Raw genomic sequence first — 24,800 nt, forward strand, 5'->3', positions numbered from 1 at the left:
AAACAAAGTCAAAATTAATGGTTCCATCTGAATTATATTTACATAAAAGCAACACCAAAACACTGACAGTGCAGTAATTTTCACTAAAACACAACTGAATATTAGAAAAAGATTTTATACACTAGCTTTCATGTAAAATATCCACAGGGACTATGCATTTCACAGTATTTTCTTACTTACCAATGTCAATGTTTTCTCTTCCAAGAGACACCAGAGACAGGAAAAGAATTTCCCTGTAAAAACTCCTAGGGGAACATTTTGAAGGCTGAGTTAATGAAAGCATGAACTATCCTGTTTCCAAAGTCAATATTGAAGACTTCCATTATGTAGCTTCTACAACTGTTCTGTTAACCTTGCTTGTGAAAAAAGTGACCAATCTACATGACTACTAGCTTAAGGTTTTTTAATGCCTGAATACTTTTACTTGATGCAGAAAGCCACATTACTCCCAAACCCTAGTAGTTACATTTTCTACAAAAAAATCCTCTATTTGTGGCCCTATTAGGCCACAGAAATGCCTAATAAGCAAGAAATATTAAATTAACTACCACTTTTTTTTATTATTAATTAATTTCTGCCTGACCATGAAGCAATGTATGGGTATGGATTTCTTTCAGATCATCCATACTTTTGTTTTTTGTTTCAGAATGTCATGGTCAATCTCAGGCATAGGTATCATTAAATAATCAGATATTATTTTTTCCCCTTGTGGAAGTCATAAAGATGCTTCTCTGAGCAGAGCATTTTCTGTTTCTTTTTAGTAACTACAAAACACAGAAACAAAGATGACTTAGTATGACAAACTTCAAACACATCTTGTATCGACTGTAATTTACTTCAGAGTCTCTGCTTTTGTATAAAGCCTTCCTTGAACTACAGTGCAGGTTACAAAATACAAGAATTATTTACACATCTTCCTCTCTTTGAGACTCATGCTGCATCCACTTTTCATAGCCAGTACTCCAGATTGCTAGAATTTCAGAAGATATAACTAGGAAGAATATTCCACACACTGCAACAGGACACTTGCATTTATCAATTTGCTATATCTGGAGCAACATCAAAATCTATGTAATTCATACCTGCATTTTTCTCACTCATTGCAAAATGTCCATTTTTATTAAAGTATCACATTCATCTATTTGATCTGGATGAACTTTGCATCTGCATATAGAGTGCATCTGTTCATAAAACACAGGTGTAAAAAAAATACACATAGTTTTTGGTGGACACAAAGGAAACGGAATCTTCCCCAGAGGTCCTTATAAAATCATCACTATGAAATCTACACAGTCTGATCTTATTTAAATTTTAGTGGGGAGAAACTAAGAAGAGATTATGCCCTCACCTCTGTCGTTTCACATCTGGCTTAACTTTCTCTAGGAGGAGGTTGATTGGCTTCATAACATCATTGTGTTGAATACTTAGTTTGATGCTCTCTAACAATGTGTTTGTTGCCTGCTGATCTTCTGTCAGTGTGGAGGGTTTCTTTTCAGAAGAATCTGGGAAGTGGAAACATACAGACTATTACAGCAGTAAAGATTTTTTTTCACTTTAATAAGCAGAAGTATTTCCAAAGGTGAGATACACATAGAGAACCTCTACTCAATCTAGAGAAATTTGTTATAATGGAAGGACCTTGTCTGTCTATAGTCTTCACTCAGAAGTAACTTTATCCAGAAGTTACAGGATGCATTAAGTATCCATGTGCAAGAGGTCCAACATGACAGAGAATACTCGAGACTGAAGAGTACCCAGCATCAGATGTTGCCTGTGATGGTTGATTAGCTCAGTTTTATTTCTGTACTTAAAAATCAGGTTCACTGCAAGAAGATTATTTTTACACAAGGAAAAGAAATAGAAGTATCACTCTTCTTAGCAAGGAAACTTTTCTTATCAAAGCCCTTCTTAAAAGCCACCTACAATTAACTGATAACTTTGGGATATATATTGAAATAGAAAATGCACAGTCAAATCAAACAGGAAAGAAAATGACCAAGACATTTACCATCGTGATTTGTCACTTAAAATGACACACTCAGAATAACACTGAACTATTATTTTCCAGAAGACAGTGACTCATGAAAGAATAGTAAGTCCATGTACTTGCAAAGAAGTAAATTTACAGATTAGGCAGTGAGTACATGGTGTGTAAATGAATTGCAGACCAAGTCTAGTAATCTTCTCCACATCGACATGATGTTTGCATCAAATTGACATATACAATACTTACAAATGTAATTTTGTGTTTTTGGAATATTTTCTGATACTGCTATATGGCCTGTCTATTTTTCTTCCACATCTCAAACAGGCCCTTTGCTCCTTTGTTTACATACATATACATACATACATATTATATATATATATATAAACTATATATATACATATTTATATTTGTAAACTATATATATATATATTTATGCATTTCATTCATGGCTAGATTATTTGGGGGTGCTTTTCATCTACTATGGTTACATCAATATGCTTTGTAGAGGGAAATAACACATGTTCTGTGCTCTTGACTGTAATTTTCTGATCGGTCTCTTTATTTTAAGGACATTTTTTCAATAAACACCTTTTAATTCCTTAGAACCATAATTAGCACATGACATAGTTTTTAACATAGTTTTTACAAGTTAAAAGATGGAATTAGAAAGTTTTCTGATGATTGGAAGTAAGGAAGTCCTTAAGTTCTTATAAACAGTCTGCCTGTTTTTATGCTAGATGAGGCTTTCTTCTGTCTTACTTTGTGACAGTCAGAAGGGGTGCCAAATGTACCTTTAAAGGGAATGGTAATGTTTCATTCATTTACAGCAGTAAAAGATACTTTTTTGTAACACAGCCTTCTTGTACATGCCTGCATAGCTATTACCAGATAATGCAGTGAAACTGAAGTGGAACTTAAGGCGTTCAAATCAAGTGAGAGTTATTTAGCACCACGTCTAGAGCAATCAGCAATTCCTCTCCTCTTGTAAGTGTATGATGGGTGATGAGCAGATCAAACTTATTTTCACAACTAATTTGATACCCAGACTATGTGAAGTACCTAAGGGATTGCATATGATTCAGATACTAAAAAAGATACTGCAAATTGACAGGCTGTGTACACTTCAGCCACTATAAACCAATGGTTTCTTTCCATAGTCTCTTCTTCCTCTGTTTTCTGTAGCATTTGTTTTACTTACTGAGATTTCTCCAAGATATATATAGGGGCTCCCCCGGCTCTTGGTGGAGGTTGATATTGTCCCATAGAAGATGGATGTATACTAGCTTGCTATCTTGAGCAAGAGATGTCAAAGGAAGCTAAAAACACATGAGGAAAGGCAATACATTTTAAAAACACCAGTACAGTGTTATGGTATTTAAAACTCCTGCCCTTTTACTATTGTTGTGAACAAAGAAGGTTAACTTTATTTAACTTGAATCTAACAAACAGGAGCAGATGTTATCCCCTACAGTAAACTGCACTCAACCAGAGCAGTCATAAGTACTTCGGCATTTAATTATCTTTTATAGTTTATCCTAATGTATGAAGAGCATTTAGTTTTCTACAGGCATCTGAAGAAAATATTTTTGAGTATGTATCTGGAAATATCTACTGCACCAGACACAGTACTTGATCTGTACTACTAATCATACCATATTGCAATATTTTCTGACCTGATGAACATCTTGGTATGCATGTCTACATATTGGCCTTCCCAAAAAGCAGAAAGAATCTTCATATGTATACAAATATGAACTATTTATTTCCATTAAAAATATATGGTGGTCAAAACAACACTTATGTAATTATTTTATAAAATTAAGTGCCTCTGGAATTACTAATACAATAAGAATTACCAGGCAAGAAAAACTTATCATTTAGTGTGTCTATCTACATAATAATTACATGATATTATGTCCCATCTTGCTGTTTTCCCTGTTAATGCATTGCAGTTTTCCAGGATGCTTTAGATTTCCTTAGTATTGTCTTCAACTTCATTTCTTGGAAAGTTTTTCTCAGTTCTAGGTGGGTGTTTTTTTGAAAATTGAGGGAAAGAATTTAAAGTTGAAATGTGTACAAGTATATAGGAAATTACTACTTTTTTGGCACACACCAGATACAAATACATATTTAATTTCAATTTGTACCTACTCATAAAAATGATACAGGTTTCAATCTACTCCTTTAAATCAGAAAGGCAAAATACTCAAAAGCTAGATCTGTTCTACATTCTTTTGTTCTAGTCATGTAGTAATGAAACTCGGAGTTTGAATAGCAAAACCTATTCTTGGAAGAGAACAAAAAATATTATCCAGTGACTTTAAAGATTATAAACTCAAGTGTGTAACTCACTCTGTGTACTGCAATATATTACAGTTTTTGAGGTCTTTGCAGACACATCTTGTTTCCTATTCTTCAATGAATCTTACTCTCTGGCTTTTCAGTAGAGACCATCTTGACTAGAATTTGAAGGCTGTTTCACACATCTCCCTTCAGGAATCCTTGTGGGAAACAAACCTATCTACTTGTATGATAAAAACCCAAGAACTTGTATTCAGCTGTTCAGGAATTATTTAGGCAGTTGTTTTGAACCCAGCCCCCAGCGTTGCTCACTGTAATACCTGCCGATCTAACGCAAGGATGCCATTTACCTGCACTCCCTCATTGCAGTGCTCGGATGTCAGAATGAGTCCAGGTAAGTTGCTGGGCAGATCCAACCGTTGGAAATACCAGACTAGGTTCCAGAAGATTATGGGGTGTTGATTGATGAATTTGGATGTATGAATTACTTGCTCTCCCTCATTCTCCAGGAGTGATTCAAGCTCCTTACGCAGTACCAAAGGGCTCAAGTAGGGTACAGATACAGGGGCAGGGTTCTGTTGTTTTATTAAAGGATCCTAAAAACAGAACATGCAGAAAAAAAATTGTTTTGTTTTTTTGGTTTCATTTGTTTTGGGGGTGGATTTTTGTTTGTTTGTTTGAGGGGGGGGGGGGGGTTGTTTGGTTTTGCTTTTGATTTTGTTTTTTACAAAACCAAAGAAGATTTTTCTTCCAGAAATACTTTTCAGGACTACTTGACCTGAAAACCTCCATTGCAGAGTTTCTTTTGACACTTGGCAGAAGCTCTGGAGCTACTGAATGCACAACACCTCTAACAGCATCACCAGTTTTTACTGCTGGAGAGTTCTTAATTTTAAAGAACAATCACCTATGTTCACTATCCTTTTCCTATTATGTGAGCAAGAAAAAAAATGCTAATTTATTAGAACTTGTTCCCAGTTGTGCAGTTTTAAGCCATCTAAGCTGGTAGCCAGTACCAAGCCTGCAGCAGTGGAAAGTGAAGAGAAATGTCAATAATTACATGAGCTGTGGAACTGAATCGTGACTTCACATGTTAAGGCAGCCTCTGGAAAATAAGAAGTATCAAGAGAGAGGAGAAACACTTTTTTTCAAAAGAAAGGTAGGAGTCTCAATACTGCCTCTCACCTTCTCCCATCCACTCCACAGGTAAGCCTAACAGAATATACAGTAGGAGTGTAAGTAAATGCACAGAAATGGAACTAACTTTCCATCTTGCCATGTGTTGCACTATTGTGTTTAGTCAGCTGTTGGCATTGCTTTACTGCTGAACTTCTAGTTTCAGAAAGACAAAGACTAGCTTCATTCTGTTAGAGAGAACATTTCAAATCAAGTAGAACTGTTTGTTTGACAAAGTATTGGAAAAGCAATTTTAGATTAACTGAATTAAGACTTTTTTCAGTTGTAAGAAGGTGAAAATATGCTTGGTCATTCCCAGTCTGCAAATGGACAGGAATGCTACTGGTAGAATATTATTACATTCATTGTCTTCAATATTTTTCTCTCAACTGCAGATGCAGCTTCTAGACTTACCACAGCCTCCTGCAAACTATTGGGAAGACTAACTGTTGAAATGCCATGAGACGGTCTCTGGGAGAGATCAATGTTTTGCAGTGGACCTCCCACACTGTGGCTCCGAGTCAAGGACACGCCCCTTTTTGGTGGATTACTGGCATGTGCGGTCATGGTGGTGGGATCTGTAGTCTGTTCTTCTGCCAAATCGCTGTATGAATTTTAGAAGAAAATATGCTAATAGTTCAGCATTTCTATGGCAACAGGAAGGAAGCAGAGGAAGGCTGCCAGGATCCCAAACCAATTTTCTCTATTAATATGAAATTGTATTTTCCCAGTTAGTTCCATTGTTTAGGGAACACAGAACAAAATGCGCCTCAGAGCAGTATAAACATCCCTTCAGAAAAGCAGCTAGGTATAACTTAAGATATGAATCTGAAAGCACTGCAGTTCTGTACAGAAACCATTGCTCTTGTATAACTTTACCTTGCTTTAAAAAAAAAAGCAGTCCACAGTTTTGCCAATCTATGAAGATTATCTCCTTTTGACTATGCTCACCTTTACTTCCTCTTCCCTTTATGTCCTGACATAAACAGAACAACAGTATAGCAGAAAGTAATTTTAAAATTGCATGCCAAAGTAATAATAAAAAAATTGTGTTAAACTCATTGAGCAAGCTAATTTAAGTAAAGTCAGACTTTTCAGATTTAATGCAGGCAATCAAGACATTTGCACATCTGGGAATATTCGTTCTGTGCTCCTTTTAATTATAATGGATAAAATTACAGCTTCAACTACTGTACAGAAGAAAAAAGAAAGTGAAACAGGAAGTGTCTGCTTCCAGATAATCTGTAGGGAGCAAAGAGATTATTTAGCAGTGACTTTTGGTTCTAAATTTTACTTTAGTTAAAAATACATTGTCACAATATAAAGATGTTAACATAAGCAGTACCACCTTTAATGTTTAGTGTATTAAGACTAACTACTATCTCATTGATTAAAGTTTTAGTTGTCTGACACAGGCATTAGCTCATTACTCTGAGGCACTAATACTCCAGAATTTCAAATTTGATGGTTTAAAAAAACTCCAAACAATTACAACAAAAGGTAACCATCCCAGTAAAAAGGTCATAATTCATCGCGGAACTATTTTAGTTCTTCCCTCATCCAACACGACACCTTCCCCTTAATGCTTTTTTTCATCAAACTGTTTCAAAAGTGATATTGTTTTTCAGAGTTTCAGTTTTACATAGGTTTTGTTTGACACAGAATACTCAGCACAAGTCTTGAGTGGTCCCTGAACTTTCTCTCAAGCAAAGTATTCCAGCAAATGGACTTATTTTTTCCCATAGTGTGGTGTTCTTATTGTTAAATCGTACATACAAGGAAAGGAGAAGCAATGCTTGAATTTCTGTGTGAGTTTACAGGGTGATTGGGTTTTAACCACATTGAGTAGAGGTTTTACCTATTGATCAATAGCACGTGGACATGAAGATTCATTTCTATAGCTGTATCTCTAGAAGCTACTCACTTGGTGGAATGAGTTTACTTCAAACTGATAAAAGCATGCTTAAAACATGCAGAAAGTGAGAAAGGAAAGAGATGATCATCAAGTTACAACTGTACTTCACCACATTTGGTATAAAAGCCAACCTTACCCCTATAAGTGTGGAAGTACTGATGCATTTCTGACAGAACTAACAATCTTGTTTTACCTACCCCTGCTCAGCTGCAGAGCTGGATTCTTCAGCTATGGTGTGGCTGGACTGCAGGTGATCTGAAAAACTGATCAAGTCAGCAACAGCTGGACTGGTCAACAGTTTCTGCTCCAGAGGATCTGTGGTTAATGGAAGGGTGCCACTCTGTAAACTATCTCCTGAGGTACTTTGCTTCAGGAAAAAGCTGAAGTTACAACATGAATGGGAGGGAGAAAAATACAAAGGTAAAGATATAAGCATAAAATCATAAACTTATTATTTTCTACATTCGCTTTTCAGAAGTAGCAAAAGAAGGAAACACAACATTAAAAAGCTTGACAACACACGATAAATTTCATCCTGTTCCTACCCCTGCAACTTATACAGGCAGAGTAAATTAACACATAGAGAGATTTGATCTGCAAAAGAAGACATCCTACACTGGACATAAACCATTACAAGTGAACTCAGTTTGTCATGGCTTCAAATCAGCAATAGTGTATTAATAGGTGACACATCACTGAAAATGGTTGCTTACTGTAATGTGACATTACAGACTACACGATCATACACCATTCTAAGCACATGACAACACAAATATGTCTTGCTTTGCTAAGTCTCTGAAGTACATACTCTACAGTTAATACAGGTGTTCAATTTCTTCATTAGAGAGCAGTGGAACTTCTGTTTCATAGCAATAACCACTACAGTGAGAACTGGAACTTAAAATTAAGTTCTATTTTTCATAGTGCAACTAAAAGAGGTTTAAAACAGCAAGCAGAGGAGCTTGAACTGCAGAAACAATAAGGTAGAGCATCGGGAACTGAATGCTCCTAAGAAATTTGGTCTGGGAAAAATTCTTTGCTGATAGATTTAAAAACCTCTTCCTATGCTTTTATAAAGTCCATAGGCTTTGTTTTAACATCAAAACAAAATGAAAACTGACTTAAAGCTTCCATGAGGTTACACTTAAAAAGAAAATATGAAACAAAAAAGTGATAAAAAGGCAACCAGTTCTTGGCTGTTTAACAATGCAGCTCAATAGTTTACACAACTTATAATTTCCTTCAGTGCAATCATGACCATTGAATAGGCAGTAACATTCTTGCTAACATCTAGATGGGGAAAGATATCAAAGATCCTCTTGTGAAAAAATATAACCATGCACAGGTACAAAGGCAGAAACTGAGTACTGGTAAAATGCACTGACCTTGCAGAGCCACGAAGGTCTTTAAATTCAACATTAAGCAAAGGTAGGAAGGTACTTTTACAAAAAGGGCAGGTAGTGTTCAGGTTTGAGTCATCTGCTGTCCACCCAGCCATGATTTCTTCATCATAAACCAAAGCATCACAAGCTCTACATTGAGAGCAGCTTGACATCAAGACCTGGAACAGCAAAGAATTAATATTATCAGGGCTCTTTTACAATTCTATAGGCTTAGTACCCCTAGAAGTTTAACAGGACCAGAAGGCCAGTGGGGAGAAATGAGTTCATCACTTCTTTCCCACCATACTCAGAATTATCTCATCCACATTAACTTTTACCTATGCAATAAAGATATAAGTAATTTATTTCTGACATGGAAAAAGCATTACCCCAAAAGGCCACTAATTTAGCATTTGCAATTGCTTGCTTCTGTGAAGACTTCAGCATATACAAATTGTTTTGAATTGTATAAGTAAATGCATGTCTACTTATCCAAAAGAGCAAAGAAATCCCACAAAACCAATCAAACACAGAAGAAACCTTTATAATAGTGTGGTGTGTCTGCCCTGGCTGGATGCCAGGCGCTCACCAAAACCACTCTAGCAATCTCCCTATTCAAGTGAACAGGGGAAGAAAAATATGACAAAAGGCTTGTGAGTCATAATAGAGACAAGGAGATCACTCAGCAATTAGTGTCACAATAAGGGAAACTAGGGGAAATTAATTTAATTTTCTACCAATTAAAAGTTCAAGTAGGTTAATGAGAAATTATCTCAAATTTTAAAACACATTCCTGCTACCTCTCCCTTCTTCCCAGGCTTCACTTTAATTTCTGACTTCTCCACCTTCTTCTTTGAAATGGCACATGGAAATGGGGAAAAGGGATTGTGGTCAGTTCATCCCATGTTTTTCTGACACTCCTTCCTCCTCACACTCTTCCCCTGCTCCAGCATGGGGTCCCTCCCACAGGACATAGTCCTAACACAAACTTCTCTAGGGTAAGCCCTTCCCATGGGCTTCAGCTCTTTACTAGTTGCTCCAGCATGGATCTCCTGCAGGGTCACAAGTCCTGCCAGCAAACACGCTCCAGCCCGGGCTCCTCTCCCCATGAGGTCAAGGTGCTGCCTGGATTATAATCTATATAATCTATATATAATCTATAGGGTTAGCTTCCTTTGGGCACCCACCTGCTCCAGCACGGCGCACATGGCTGCAGGGGCACAGCTGTCTCTCTGTGGTCTGCACCACAGGCTGCAGGGAATCTCTGCCCTGGTGCCTGGAGCACCTCTTATCCCTCCTTCTGCACTGACCTGGGTATCTGCAGAGGGGTTTCCTGTCACGTGTTTTCACTGCTCTCCTGCAGCTGCTGTTGCACAGCATTCTTTTCCCCTTCTCAAACACACTATCCCAGCATTGCTGCCACTGTCACTGCCTTGGCCAGTGGGGAGTCCAGTCTGGAGCTGGCTGGCATTGGCTCTGTCGGACATGGGGGAAAGTTCTGGCAGCTCTTCTGCTACCCAATCCTTGCCATGCAAACCCAGTACAAGTGGAAAATCAGAATGTTGTGTCTTTACCTAATAGAAGTCTCACCACTAAGCTAGATGGAGAACTGGAGAAAAATGGTAAAATTAATCCTGTACTAACTGGAGAATGGACTATATACTTTACTCTATCCTCTTACTTCATTGTTTCAGTCAGATGGGTGAAAAAAAACCCAAAAACCAACCTCAAACACAGCTTCTAATAAATTTTAGAGCTAATAAATATTCATTATAATGAAATTTTTTAGTTTGCTATACCCTTGATATAATGCAGTGCAGAAGCTTGACAAGCCTAGATGTCCAGAACACCAAACATAAATGAAAATGACACAGGATCTAGCAAAATAACACTGCAGCTGAGAGAAAAGCAACCAAGGCAAATACAGTGATCATTGCCTATGTATCTGAAATCTGAAAGTATCTGCAGGTAATAAATGAAACAGAGACCCATACTAAAACATAATTTAATTTGGCTGGGATAGAGTTAATTTTCTTGTTAGTATCCTCTGTAGTCCTGTGTTTCAGTCTGGTAACCAGCTCCATGTTAACTTATAACACTCCAATATTTTAGTTATTGCTGCATAGGGCTTTGTACATCATCATGGACATTTTTCATTATGTGCACAACTCAGCCAGCAGGCTGTGACAGGACACAGACAGGACAGCTGGCCTCAGCTGACCAAATGACACTGTGTAACATCAAGTTCAGAGATAAAACTCTGTGTTTTCCAAGGTAGCTCTTCCTTGAGGTGTCAGGGTGCTGACTGATCTCTGCATTACTATTTTCTTTTGATTGTGTCTCCCTCTTTTTTATTTTTTCCCCCAGAATTCATGTATTAAATTGTCTTTATCTCAACTCTCAAGCTTTTTTTCTTTTGCCCTTTCAATTCTGTCCCCCATTTAAAGGGGATTAAGCAAATACCTGTCTGAGGGCCTTGGTGCTGCCTGCTGTCAACTCATCACAATGATTTAGTAACACAATTTCCATAAGGAAAATAAAATCTAAAACCCCACAAAAGCTCCTGTTTCACCTGTAATTTTCCTTCATTTCAAGTTTTTACCTTTCCCTCAACAATTTTTCTCTATATATATGATGGATGCATAAAATATTTAAGACACTCTTCTTTTTTAAAGCTGCTGTCACACTCCAAGTTACAAGTATTAAGCATCTCTGCAGTGGAAACAAGGAAAAAATGTTTTGAAAAAACCAGCCACAATGCAACTAAACAGTTAATCAATGCATACAGCACTATTAACTAATTATAGCTTTCATCTATAAGTTTATTAATCTTACCTCCATTGCATAGTTCTGGAAAATGCTGGATAAACTAGTATTATGCGAAGAGCTGTGCTCTGATTTCTCAGAATCTAGAAGTTTCATACTTTTTGGGAATGAAACTTCACCTGTACAGAAAGAGTCATTTGAGTTTTGTTTTCAAGCAAAGAATAATTAATCCATTCCCAAAGAAAATAACTTCTGTTCCAAAAGATCTCCAAAGATATGAGTATCTCACTGACATTACAATCACAATATAGATAATGTTCACGATTAACATTTCTACATTATTTTTCTAACACAATATATCACAGATTAGTAAAAGAAAAACACAAAGAAAAAATAGACTGGTAAAGAGCAGTAAGATTGCTCAATGTATATTGACCAACTCTAAAAAGTTGACTAGCCATGATTTCTTGAATAATACATCCATATGTAAACAGCAAATGTAAGGACAGCACCACGTGATGCGTATGATACCAAAAATGCCATTACTGCACTTAGATTTTCCACTTTTAACACTGCACTAAACCAAATATTTTTGTATTGGTAATGCTAGATTTTATGATTATGAACCTTGTCCAGGACAAGGGGAAAAGAAGTTGGAATACATTCACCAGAAGGAAATGGATGGGATCACTCCTAAAAGGCAAAATTATCAGAATTATTTTTTTACAAGCCCAAATTTTTCTAAAGAAAAGAAATCACCACCAGTATCCTCTCATCATAAGGAAGTCTCCTGTGTTTTTTCAGCTCAAGATTATGTTTGTGAACAAATTTTGCATATCCTGTTAGCTGCCACTCTTTATAGTTAGCTCTAATAAGCCTCCCAACTAACTGGAACTAGAAGACATCTTGTCAAGATTTTGTGATATGGGGGCACTTTATCTCCACTATGCAAGACAGTTCTTCCTCTCTTGATATTTCTCTCTCTCTGTAAAGCAGACAGCTTTACCATATTTGCATCACTGAAGTATTGTATTACAAAGAGACCTAAACCAACCCCACAGCAGTTTCAGAAACACATCTTTTTTCTTAAGAATCAAATCTACCTGAATTAAATCTGAACTGAAAATTACTAGATTTATTTATTCCAGTTTTACATCTGGCAGGGAGGAGGGAAGGAAGGTTTGCAACAGGCTCACAGTCGTCAACCATTCACCTACTTAAGTTCAGACCAAGTATGTATCCAACAGTTCCTATTCCATGGTAAAGATGGATAACTTTTAGAGTGTATTGCTTTAGGTTTTTTGTGTGCATGAACTATAGGGCTGTTCTGTTGATTTGGTTTTGGTTGGCTTGCTTCTTTCCTCCCTCAAATGATCTGTCTCTGTTATGAAACTATTTGCAGTTGCCAAACTGCTCAGCTTTTCTGTACTAATATTTCACTATTAATACTTTCATGAGTTTACATGAATGAGCAGGTGTTTCTTGCTATAATTAGTTAGCAATCTTCCTATCACATACACAGGAAGTATTTTATGGTTAAACTCCTGCATATTGTATCAGCTTTTTATACATTCAACAAAGAGAGAAGCATTAGCTACTTGCTACTGCAAGAGAACAGTATAGAATGGAAGTAAAAACTTGCTTGTAATACTCTTAAGGGCTTGAAATAGTTCACATTATCATAGCTTCCATTGTTTTGAGTGATTTCATACACAACAGTTTTCCCTGTTTGTTGTATATAATCAAATTATCAGAGGAAAATAAAACCAAATCATCTCACCTGCACTGTAATGCTGTCTTCCTACATCTCCACCACTGCTGCTACTACCAAGACTAGTAGTGCTTTGTGCAAGCTCATTTGTAAGTAGGCCTGAGACTCCAGTTCTTGATGACAGATTATCTCCCAAAATACTATCATCAAAGCCCACAGGGAAGTTATAGTCTGGTCGATGGCTTTCTTCCTTTAATGCGAGAAGAAAAAGTAGAATTTTTGAGTACCTCCACTTCCATTTTTATCCTAAAGAATAAATAATTAAACTAGCAGATTAAGATAAATCTTGTTGTAAAAAAAATTATCAAATGTAAGATTAATCTATGTAGCCTCAAGAAGTGCAGACACTGGACAAAGCGAGAGGATATTGAAAAACTGACAAACGGAGTGACAAAACAATAGTGATATAAATTTATTCATTATAGAGAAACAGGAAAAATGATGCAGACACGTCATTTGAAGGCACAATAACAAGACATCACAAAAAAAAGAGGAAGTTACAATATTAATCTCTCTATATCTTCTTTTATTCTTGTCATTAGTATGTGAAATGTTTTACTCTGAAAAACACTCTGTTAGTCACAGAATTTCCAAATTCCTGATAAGTAAATTTACTAGATCTCAGGCTGTACCTTATTACTTTCAACTTTGACCCTCACCAGTCTGACTTCCTGGGTTTGTAAATTATTTTCACAACCTAGTTTTCTAAAGTAAGACAGGGCAGTATGGCACCATTTAAGGTGACATAAATTTGTACTTACCAGGGTTTCTCGGTTCAGTTTCTTTACACATAAATAAAAAGATTAATAAAGAAATGGGAGATTTTTGTTGAGAACAAAAAGCTAAAACTTACTGCATTGAGACCATCTAATTTCCTTTTGTCTGAAAAGTGAGGGTTTTTAATGGCAAGGAAAAACACTATAGATGAAGTGTAGTTTTTATTAACTAATAAAAGTCAATACTTAATTAAAAAGTAAAACCACCTAGAGAAGCAATCTTCTGGACATAGAAGTTAGCCCTCTAACTTCGTGTCCCCGAATTTTTCATACTGAAAAACACTTACCTCATCATCTGAGTAACTATATGCTGATGTTACCACTCCCCACATCTTACTGGCCACATTGGCAGCCTGCTTCATGCCTGATTTCAAAACATCAATTTTTGGTCCAGACAGTATATTGTCTAACTTCAGACTGGATAAAGTTGTTACAACAGTTCCCAATGAGCCATGCGGGGAAGAACGAGCCAGTCCTGTCAAAGATGACGACCGCTCCTTTTGAACTTGTGGGTGAGTTTGTTGCTTTGATCGTACAGTGAATGTTTTGGATCTGCAGACAGAAGGACTTCTTCGACTTTCATAACACTTGGAGGATGGCAGGAGGGGATCCAAGGGCAGGCTTGACCTTCGTTCTTGGGAGTGACCAAGTATACCAGAAGCTTCTGCTTCCTTATCTGGCTTGTGCAGTTCCATGCTGGGAAACTTACTACCCAAGGGGTTCTTCAAATTCATATAGCTCTCTATTTCATCTGCCAAATTACGTGCTGCAACTGGTGACATCAGCTTTTCCCCAGGTTCTGGATAACCTGGTTGTGTGCTGTCAGTAGCTAGCAAAGACAGAGGGTCCAAGCCTACTTCAACATCTTCCCTTTCAATAGGCTTAACCACTCCATAAAAGCTATTTCTTTTAGCAGTTGCATCTTTGGATTCAGGTTTCTGGTTTTTAGACTCAGCTGACTGCTCAAGATTTATGTCTTCTACAGCAGTCATGTTTGCATCTCTTCCATTCTCAAGATCTTCCTGTCCTTCCCCAGGTTCTTCCAGCACTGGTGAAGACCTATGATCTAGATCCCAATCACTCTGAGTCACACCACTCCAAGTGTCACTTATGCCAGAAACCTGCTGGTCAGTGATATTTTCAAAGCTGTGGGATTTAGGTGAAGTTTTGGTCCCAGATAAAGCTGCTGTTAAGATCTTGGCATCTGCTCCCATCATTATTGCTATTTCTTTAGAATTCAAGTCCAAGCTGCCTTTTTTCAGCAGCATTCCAGCTCTGCTTTCACTACTGAAACTGCAGCTTCTCTCTGAAAACAGTTTTTGTCTCTTCTGTCTTTTTTCACTTGTCTTCTTAGGAGAAACATTACCAAAGACTGTATCTTCGACTGAATCCTGAGTTATGAACAGTGGGCTAGAAACTGTTTCTGAAAGAGAAAATGCATTAATAATATGGCGTCCATAGCCACCAAAAATGCTTATTTCCTGAAACCATGTGAAATCTCCGTAATCTCCTTACATAGAGAACACTGGGAGTACTACAGTTCCAATATATCCATTAAGAAGTTACACTAGCATGAATATGTTATTTCACTGCAAAGACATCCTGCATATCAAAAGCCACTTACTCTTTGGAATCAAAGCTGTTTATAGCTTCTGCGTCCTTTCCCTGTGCCAACACACAGGGAGTAAGTACTACATCCATGAACTAAAGGAAACTACAATTTTAAGTAAAAGTTACTCTGGTTGGTTTTGGTTTTTTCCCCCCCAAGAGCTACATTCAAGATTTAAACACCAAACACCATAGTTCATTCTGGTTCTGAAAAAAAGTATAAAGTGTGTCTGGCCAATACAGATGCATTATTTAATTTATGACACAGATGTGTATTTAGAAAATACTAACTAAGTTTAGCATGTGGAAGCCATAAACTAATCTTATAAATGTTCCTATTTCCTATGGGTAATTGGGAATATTTACTACCTAGATATCTGTGTTAGCAAAGTTAAAATCTTCATAAGTATGGAAATTCTACTATATTAGGACCTCAAGAGAAGACCTGTTGTACCACATCCACCTGCTGGAGAATGTTTGAGTCTCACATCAATGCTGCTTCTCGGCTAGCCATCAGTTCTCATAATTGCCAATATGTTCCAAGAAACTTCTTACCTGCGACTCCATTCTGTGCTATCAAGCTACACTGAAGCTGGACTACCTTGTCTTAGTCAAAAACAGACACAAAGGCAGAAAAAAAAATAATTGATCCCCAAGATTTGGCTTTTATATATCCAGAAATCTTTTTCATCACAACTCTTGAGATAAGTAAATAAATTTTGTATTGCACAAAGACAACACACATTGTTCCTGCATTACAGAACAGCAATGTAAGCTGCAGGAATAGAGACAGACTTGTCCAAGATCAGCAAGGTTTAGAAACCAAAATCAAGACTGGACACACTATTTCTCTTTGTTTCCTACTATATTACTGAAACACTCTCAGTGCAGGGTAGGGAAAATCTTGATTTCAGTCTACAGAACAGTGATTTTCAACCTTAGAATCTAGAGGTTCCTTCTATGTTACCTGCACAGGATAACGGTGGAAAACAAACATTGTGCAAGACATCTGCACCTTAAAAGTTTTATTTCTTTTAAAATACAAAATAGATTGCAAAACACTACAGCACAACAAGATCAGGACTTTAGCAAGCTCTGTTTCACCCAGTGACTCACCATCACTGCTCTTCCTTCCACTGCTATCAAAAATGCCTGATGGAACTTTCACAATACTGTTACCCCAAGCAGGTGGATCAGCTGGACTCGGAGTTTCTATATTCAGCTGTTGCTTTTCATAAGATTTTTCTGTAGAAATCTCTGCAAGAAAGAGAATGTGAACATTAGGAGATAGATAGATAGATAGATAGATATGGATATATAAAGTTAAGATTTAACTTAGTAATTATTTGCACTGGTACATAAAATATAAACTCCAACTGTCACCTTATGTAATAACAAACCCAGAAAGGTTACAGCTGCCAGCATTATGCAGAGAGTGCTTAGCTGTTCACAGGGTTATAGCATTTGCCGATTTCTCCCCACGGTATTTTTTCAACTAACCAAAGCAGAATAAGAACAGTAGTTCACAGATTTTCATGCAGGGCAATTTGTTTAATGAGAGCTTTTAATAGCCCTAATTCACATAACGGATCTCATAACTCAGATATGAAACAAATTCAGTAAGGGAAACAACAAAATACAGAAAAACTAAGGGCAAAATTTGAACAGAAGACAGGAGATGACCCTAAGGCTGTCTATAACTGGGAAGAGTTTGTAAGAAAAAGTAGCACCTTTTATTCGGTCAACAGGTACAGCTAAAAAAATTATCAAGATTTCAAACAGATAAATGAGGGAAATGGAATGTAAATTACTGCATACCCAACATTTGTCCATTTTTTCCATCTATATTAAGTTAATCCAATAAAAGGCTATTTCTACCTATACATTCCACTCCTATAATTTAGGACAGAGAAGTAAAATAACTATATTAAATCTACCGTATTCTGAGCATTGGAATATTATTAATTCAATACACTGGGTATTTGTGACATTCTAATGCATGAAACACATTTATTACCAAAAGCCTTCACCAACATGAAACATGCATACTTAACCTCCTATTAAGTCCTCAAGGTTAGAAGAAATATCTTTCTCTACTTGAGTTTCAGTTGCAGGAAGACTATCCTCACCATCTCTCAAGAGTTCATCCTTGGATCTGTAACCCTGGTCTGATTGACCACCTGTTACAAGAAATGCAAACACATGCTTCAAGCTCATTCTCCCTTCCTAAATTTGTTTTCAATAAGAAAATAAATGATCTGAAATTTATTTGTTTCATATGTTATCTCTCCAGAAAAGTTCATATTAAGATCTCCAAAATGTCTCATTTCTGGAAAGACCTTCTCAACTCAGTGATGATAACACCAGAGATAATTCGGCTATACGAATCCAAATTTACTTTTCTAATTATACTAAACATGAGTGATTCACCGAGAAGCACTATGGTGACTAACTATTTTTAATGCACTGTATCTGCTCTCATCCCTTTCCTATAACATTAGCATGAAATATTTAACTGCTGGGTAAGCTAAATTCTCAAATGCATTAACAAAAGAAATTTAGACAAGCACAGCCATAATTGAGCAAGCTTCTAACAGTGAATACAGCCCTGGAAAAAACCTGTACTATAAACTGTGCTATATCTTTGCACTGTATGCCAAATTATAAATTGTAATAGGAAAAAAAGTAAAACTACAAACATTTTTTAAAAATGCTATACCAGTTAAATTTGCCAGCTGTAACTCACTAAAAATCCAAAAGTTTAAGTAATCAAAGAAGTCTGTCACATGAAAAAAAATACAGAAAGTCTCTTTTCTCTGTTATTATTTATCTGAAGTGCTGCTGCATGTGCAAGAAGACAAAAATACTACATGGACACATTTCACAGCAACATGTTAAACTGGATTGTTCGTATACTTCAGAGTACCTATTAGCACTCATTACTGCAACAAAAAAGATCAAAGTAAGTTATTGAATGTGAAAGGTGTTAGGAAGCTCCATAAAACTTGAGTGACAGATACCATTCATCTACCATACATATCACTGCTATTTATTTTACCAACAAATAACAACTATGTTAAAAAGAATTAAAAATTTGAGCAGCCATCAATTAATACATTTGGCTACTATATTAAAAACTTTTTATATAGAAAATTAAATTCTGACATTCTCAGGCGCTTATTTTTTCTCTGTCAGATTTTCAGTAATGTTAGTATCCCTGCCTTGAGCAGAAGTGTCAATACCCCTTCAATAAATGGGTGAATTACCTGCAGGAGTAACATTCAAGGGTAGAAATAATGCACACGTGCATCCAAGGCTTCACACCATAAGTCTGCACCCCGCACCGTGATAGCCAAGGACAAATGCGGCACCCAAGAGACAGCAAAGAGCAAAAAGCAGAGCAACAAAGAGCAGAGAGAAGGGAAGTTCAGTAATCTAGGCAGACATATCAGATGAAGCACAGAGATCAGACTCAAAGTTCTCTTTACAGAAGGGCTCAAGATATTAAAAACACGAAGAGTGTGCAAGAATAATTTTGTGCATTAAGTTTTGAAGTACACACAGAAAGGGAGTTTAGTTGAAACTGCACAGGTAGGATGTGATCAGTACTAGAGCAGATAAGAAGAACCATGCATTTTATCTGGCCATCCCAAATGATTAACTTCCTGTGCACTCTTTTTACTTCAGTTTGTCAGGAGGAGTGCACACTATGTTTAACGTGGAGTTTTCCTCCAGCTTATCACCTGCCTTTCCATTCCCATGGTGTCTCCTAAAACCTGTATGCCAAGGTTCTGACAATTTCTGTATTTATTTCAAAGTTTAGCCACTACTATTAAGACACTTGAATACGGTGTTTAAAAGCATAGTTTTACCATAACCTAACATAACATACTAATTCCATGAATGCTAATTAGACCTTTCTGAGATATTATCAAGGAAAAACATTTTCAAGTGTTTCCTTCTAATCACCTCACCAAACATCACTCTTTTCACAGAAAGATTTTACTGACATGGACTACCACTTCTGTGAATAAATGACAGCATGCAAAAATTAAACAGCCTCATTATGTCAGAGGCTTCATTCCTTTTCTGAAGGTTAGCACAAAAAGCAGGGTACGTGAGACCACAGCAAAACATTTCTTTTCATATCACAGTATTTCTGCCATGGTACATTCTGAATTAAAGCATGATGTGCAGTAAAGGAGAAATGTTCAACAATAGTGTGCAACAAAAGTGTACTTTTTATATGCAAGTTAACTCCACACTTCTCTACAGCCTCAAGAAGGGAAAGCAGTAGTTGTAAAGGGGAAATCAACAGGACACTAGAAAATTTAGCCTTTTGGGGAACTGTTAGTAGTAAACCCAGCAGAATCTAGTAAATCTAGTACCTGTGCTAGAGTGATTATCAACGGAATCAAGCCTGACTAAGTCACTGACGAAGAGGGTGTGCTCCCCACTGTTAGCATCATTAGAACTATCCACGCTACCATGGCTCACCATGTCCCCATCAGTTCCACCCGTGGGACTCCGCAGAGCTAAAGACATGAACAAGAGCTGGTTAGTAAGAGAGGACTTAATTGTTCAGATTTTTAAATAAATCTAACCTCTTCAGAGAACAGTAAACACTTCTGCTCACACATATCAAATAAGAGTATGAAATTCTGGCAACAGAAATCAAGATAATTAATTCTTCAGTATGCAAAAGACATTCTAATTCTGTTATAAGCATCAAGTTGGCAAATATCAATTTTTATACATTGAAGGACAGATTTTCCACTTTCAAAAGCCACAATGTTAGCTGCAATCCCTCTGAAAATACGTTATGCCCTTGTTCACCAGAAATAAATCTATTTCAACTAACTTATTACCTGGTATCACAGGCACTTGTGGGATCTTCATTGATTTCTTCAGGCACTGCCTAAACTGCGCTGTGCCATGAACTACATTTCGTACCTTTGTCCACAGGAATATGCCACTGCGGTTGCCACTAGGCCAAGAAGACTCTAAAACCGCCTGTAGAAAGAGACATTTTTGCAATAACAAAAAACAGTAAGGAAGTTACATTAAAAAAACACAGTATGGTGAGAAGCTTCACCCCTGCCACCAATAAAAAAAAGCATTTTGCTACCAACCATGTGAAGTATAACAAATACCTGAATTTTTATGAGCTCTTCCCTTTTATCCCACAGGTCAGTACAAAATAGTTGAGTATAACAGACAACGGATCAAAATTACTTTAATTAAACAAGGTGGGTTTTGTTCTTATCTACATAGTTTGATAGCAACAGAAGACCGTAGTAACATCTCCTTTCTTTTTCCATTATATAGTTTACCATGAAGTGTCATCAGGAACTTGGAAGCAAGGAAACAGAGGGAGGCTACTTCAACTAGCCTAATTCCAGCTTTCATCCATTTTGGATCTTGCTATCTTAAAGAATACACCTTAGAATAGATTAATTGGACATGGAAGGACTAGATGGTTCCAAAATTTGCAAATGGAAACAGTGTAAATCTGTATTTCAATAGAATTTTTGGTTAGCCAAATAGCACGGGAATGTAAATTTAACATTGTAGAACCATTTAGTGTAGATTCAGTCATTCTGTAAGCAAGTCCAAAAGGATGGCTTGACTAACAGAATCAGCAAATCCAAGTGAAGAGCTGCAAGAAACAACCTTAAAAACATGCTACCGGACATTGGGAGTGACAACTGCAAAAGGCACTGGACCCTTACCTTATTGTAATAACCATAGGTGATGGCATTTGGCTGTATTCCAGCATTTTTCATTTCAAAAAGAACTCTCACAGCCTGAACAGGCTGACCCCACAGTCCACAGAGCTGCATTACTACTCTGTAACAGACCTGACAAGATACAGAAATGTGTAAATGGACTAAAGACAAGAATTTTGAAGTGTCTTAGGCTCTTTCCTAATTTCCAACTTTTACACATGTAAAAGGAAAAACTAAGAACAACTAGTTAGTCCATAACATGCTACAGCCAGAAGAGGAAGCAAAAATTAAAGAGCAAGTCACAGAAACTGAAATAACATCAACAGTCACACTGTTGACCATGTCAATTTGTTTTTTTTCTAGTCAGGTCTGCTATTTGAGAAATAAAGGAGATAATGTGCCCACATGAAAAGCATGACAACTTGCTGCTGTGTGCCTGGGGCTACTACTGAAAGAATTGTATGCTGCACACAAACCCATCATCCCTTCAGTGCAGTAAGGCTGCAAAGCACTAATTAAAGTGCAATAAAAACCAGGGATATTCAGTAACTTCCTTCTGGAAGTCATCTGTGAGAAGACTAGCAACACTGAGTTGGAGTAGTTGACCCAGCACACACTATACTGGGGATAAAAAAAAGGGACTTCATTTCCAGTTGCTGTAGTTAAGCTGACTTGAGATGATTTTAAGGTGGCTTTAAACACAGGTCTAACCATAAGTATGCTTAACCTGGTGGTGTCAGCAAAACACACTGTAGCTGCACCTTGTCTTCTATTTCACAATCATAGTAACTTTTTGATTTGCACTTGCCTCATCTAGTAGTTCCACTTCGGTTTTCCTCATTTTAATCAGAACATCATATGCTTGTTGCAGTGCTTTGACCTTGGGATGTGCAATTCTGACATAGGCTGGCAGGCAAATAAACCATAGGCTGTAACTATGACTGAAGAGACACTTAGCCCACTGGGAGGGGTTTACATAATATTTCTTGGCTAATTTATGGGCTGTTTTTATCTCCTGTAAAGGTGAAACAAAACACAGAATCAGATAAAAGACATAAGATCTTGAATCTAGAAATCTAACTCAGATGCTGGCTTCTCAGCATTTAATAATAATAGACACACATTCAGCTGAAGATCCCTTTTTACCATTCTCTTATTAAGATGCTCTGCAAAAAAAAAACTAGCATCAGGATCAATCTTTTTTTCCCCACACCAAGCATTAATTTCAATTTAATTTTATATTACAGTCTAAAGCTTAAAAATGCATTTGACAATAAACTGTAATCTCAGATGGTAATTTTTTAATCTCTTCTGTTTCTTTTACTTGTAAGTTACAGAGACCAAACCTCTAACTTATAGTATAAACAGGCAGTGGCAGTTTTACCAAGAAAATTTGTATCTTTCAGTGATCACACAGTGATTACAGTGAGACTCATCTGACCTGTTTTGTCCTCTTTGCCATGAGTGCTGGACTATTTGAAATGCTGCTTCCAGCTGGGTGTCTGCTGAAGGAGAGCTTGAGCTCCTGTGGCCTGTCAAAGAGCTTGAAATCCAGCCGCGGGAAGTTTTTATAGCTACATGGATGATTTAAAAAAAAAAAAAAGAAAACAAAAGTTTTTCACATACCTGCTCATAGCAGGAAAGCCATACAAAGATAACTGATACGGGAAAAAATGACAAACAGGAGAATAAAGAACCAGGAGAAAAATAAAACAGCAAGATACTTTTAGCCTTATTCACAAATATACTACAAGAAGATGCCTTGGACATTAAGCCTCCAAAGACAATGGAAATAAGAAGCAGACTGCTAACCATGTCATGAAGGTCAGGGGAGCACAGACGGTGATTAACAAGGACAACAGCAAAAACCAGAACACTCATGATCCCATGATCAAGAGAGACAGGAAGAAATAAATTGTACCCAGTGTGTCTGAAACTCCACACTTCTTGCACAGGGCTGAAAAAGACTGAATGCAAGAAATCTGAAAAGTGGAGCACATGTTTTGCTCTTTTGGTTCATCATCTGCAGATCAATAGTACTTGGTAGAATCATAACCCACCCTTCATCATTCTCAACACGGAACAAAGAGCACTGCACTTGCTACAAAATACACACAAATGGCTCAAACAGGAAGAAGGACACTGAATACATGCAGAAAAGTATTACTATAAAGGTGGCAAGAAGTTATTGAAAAATTAATACCATATTCCACATGCCCTCACATATACACACCCAAAACACCGACTTCTAGAGGATCAGAAACTTACCAGATTCTGGGCAGTTCATATCTTTTAAAGAGTTCCTCTGAATACTGTCTTAAGGCAAGTCTTGCCCCAGCACAGAACATCTGCCCTGCTAACCACCATAGACACCCTAGTTTCACTCTATGTGACTGTCTAACTTGTACCTGTATTTTGGTACTCGGTCCTGTCCATCATCAGCAGGTGGTTCTGGTGGCATTATGAATACTGTGTGTTCACTTTTTTGTGACTCATCAAGCTCAATCAAGCGTGTATCTTCAACAGAATCTACATCAACCTGAAAACAGAGTTTGTACATTAAGTACAGAGTTTGTCTTTGTAACAAAATGTCCTTTACAATGTCAATTATGTTGGAATATGTAAAAAATATATTTAATATACACTGTATGTGACTGGATATATATAAATTATACTTGTTCTAATTACTCAAATATCAAGTCCACAGCCTTGTATTTCCATTTTTATTTCATGATCAGATATTCCTAAACATTTTCAAGGGCAAAAGTACCTTCTCTCCTTTTTCTGTTCCTTTATCTGGAAAGAGCTGGGAAAAGAAAAAAAAGATTAAGAGTTTCTTCTCAACTCAAAATCAAAATCCTAAATTATTATATTAAACCTGTGCCACTTGCTGAAATATTGAAGAAGAAATTGCAATTTTCCATATTACTATAGAAGCAATTAACCTCTTTTTCAAATACTTCAGTGAAGAATCAGCAGTAATCAGTAATTCAGTAATCAGCATACTTTCAATCTGCTGACATTATCTACTGAATACAAAACCCTTAATCTATCAAAGGAAAAGTGCTTTCATTTTATTTAGTTGAGAGAAATTCCTGTTTTGCAGCTATTTCCAATATGACAACCTGCAGTAATAAATTATTAACAAAGTATTCTCTAGATGCATACCCCACATCTAGCAGAGAAAATAAAAGGCAAATAAACTCTTTTGTCCATTCACAAATATTAACCTAATTAGAATCAATACTGAATCAAAGACTCACAGTCTATAAAAACTTGTTATTAATATGAAGGTTCTCCCAAAAAGAACCATATACATATGCCTTAAAAAAAATACAATTCCATAGCTCGTAACTTTCATATTGTGAACTTGGAATTTCAAAGATGAA

The 24,800-nt window shown here is 36.7% G+C and overlaps 1 protein-coding gene across 5 annotated transcripts in view; it reads right to left on the minus strand.

The window, feature by feature from the left end:
* The window catches only part of DENND4C (DENN domain containing 4C), a 72,438-nt gene that overhangs the window by 5,308 nt on the left and 42,330 nt on the right, over window positions 1–24,800 (minus strand). For 4 of the 5 annotated variants that reach the window (XM_054652108.2, XM_077171509.1, XM_077171506.1 and 1 more), the window contains exons 14-32: window positions 24,182–24,217; window positions 23,820–23,950; window positions 22,853–22,985; window positions 22,220–22,426; window positions 21,415–21,543; window positions 20,551–20,695; window positions 20,071–20,217; window positions 17,737–17,862; window positions 16,799–16,939; window positions 14,362–15,497; window positions 13,308–13,488; window positions 11,597–11,706; window positions 8,765–8,940; window positions 7,577–7,759; window positions 5,879–6,068; window positions 4,639–4,884; window positions 3,186–3,303; window positions 1,349–1,502; window positions 181–245 (exon numbers count right to left, since the gene is read on the minus strand). In XM_054652108.2, coding sequence (XP_054508083.2) covers window positions 181–245; window positions 1,349–1,502; window positions 3,186–3,303; window positions 4,639–4,884; window positions 5,879–6,068; window positions 7,577–7,759; window positions 8,765–8,940; window positions 11,597–11,706; window positions 13,308–13,488; window positions 14,362–15,497; window positions 16,799–16,939; window positions 17,737–17,862; window positions 20,071–20,217; window positions 20,551–20,695; window positions 21,415–21,543; window positions 22,220–22,426; window positions 22,853–22,985; window positions 23,820–23,950; window positions 24,182–24,217 — 3,754 coding nt within the window. The remainder of the gene's footprint in view (window positions 1–180; window positions 246–1,348; window positions 1,503–3,185; window positions 3,304–4,638; window positions 4,885–5,878; window positions 6,069–7,576; window positions 7,760–8,764; window positions 8,941–11,596; window positions 11,707–13,307; window positions 13,489–14,361; window positions 15,498–16,798; window positions 16,940–17,736; window positions 17,863–20,070; window positions 20,218–20,550; window positions 20,696–21,414; window positions 21,544–22,219; window positions 22,427–22,852; window positions 22,986–23,819; window positions 23,951–24,181; window positions 24,218–24,800) is intronic. The other variant, XM_077171508.1, reaches the window with a different exon arrangement.

Source organism: Agelaius phoeniceus, chromosome Z (genome assembly GCF_051311805.1).
Source record: "Agelaius phoeniceus isolate bAgePho1 chromosome Z, bAgePho1.hap1, whole genome shotgun sequence".
NCBI lineage: Eukaryota > Metazoa > Chordata > Aves > Passeriformes > Icteridae > Agelaius > Agelaius phoeniceus.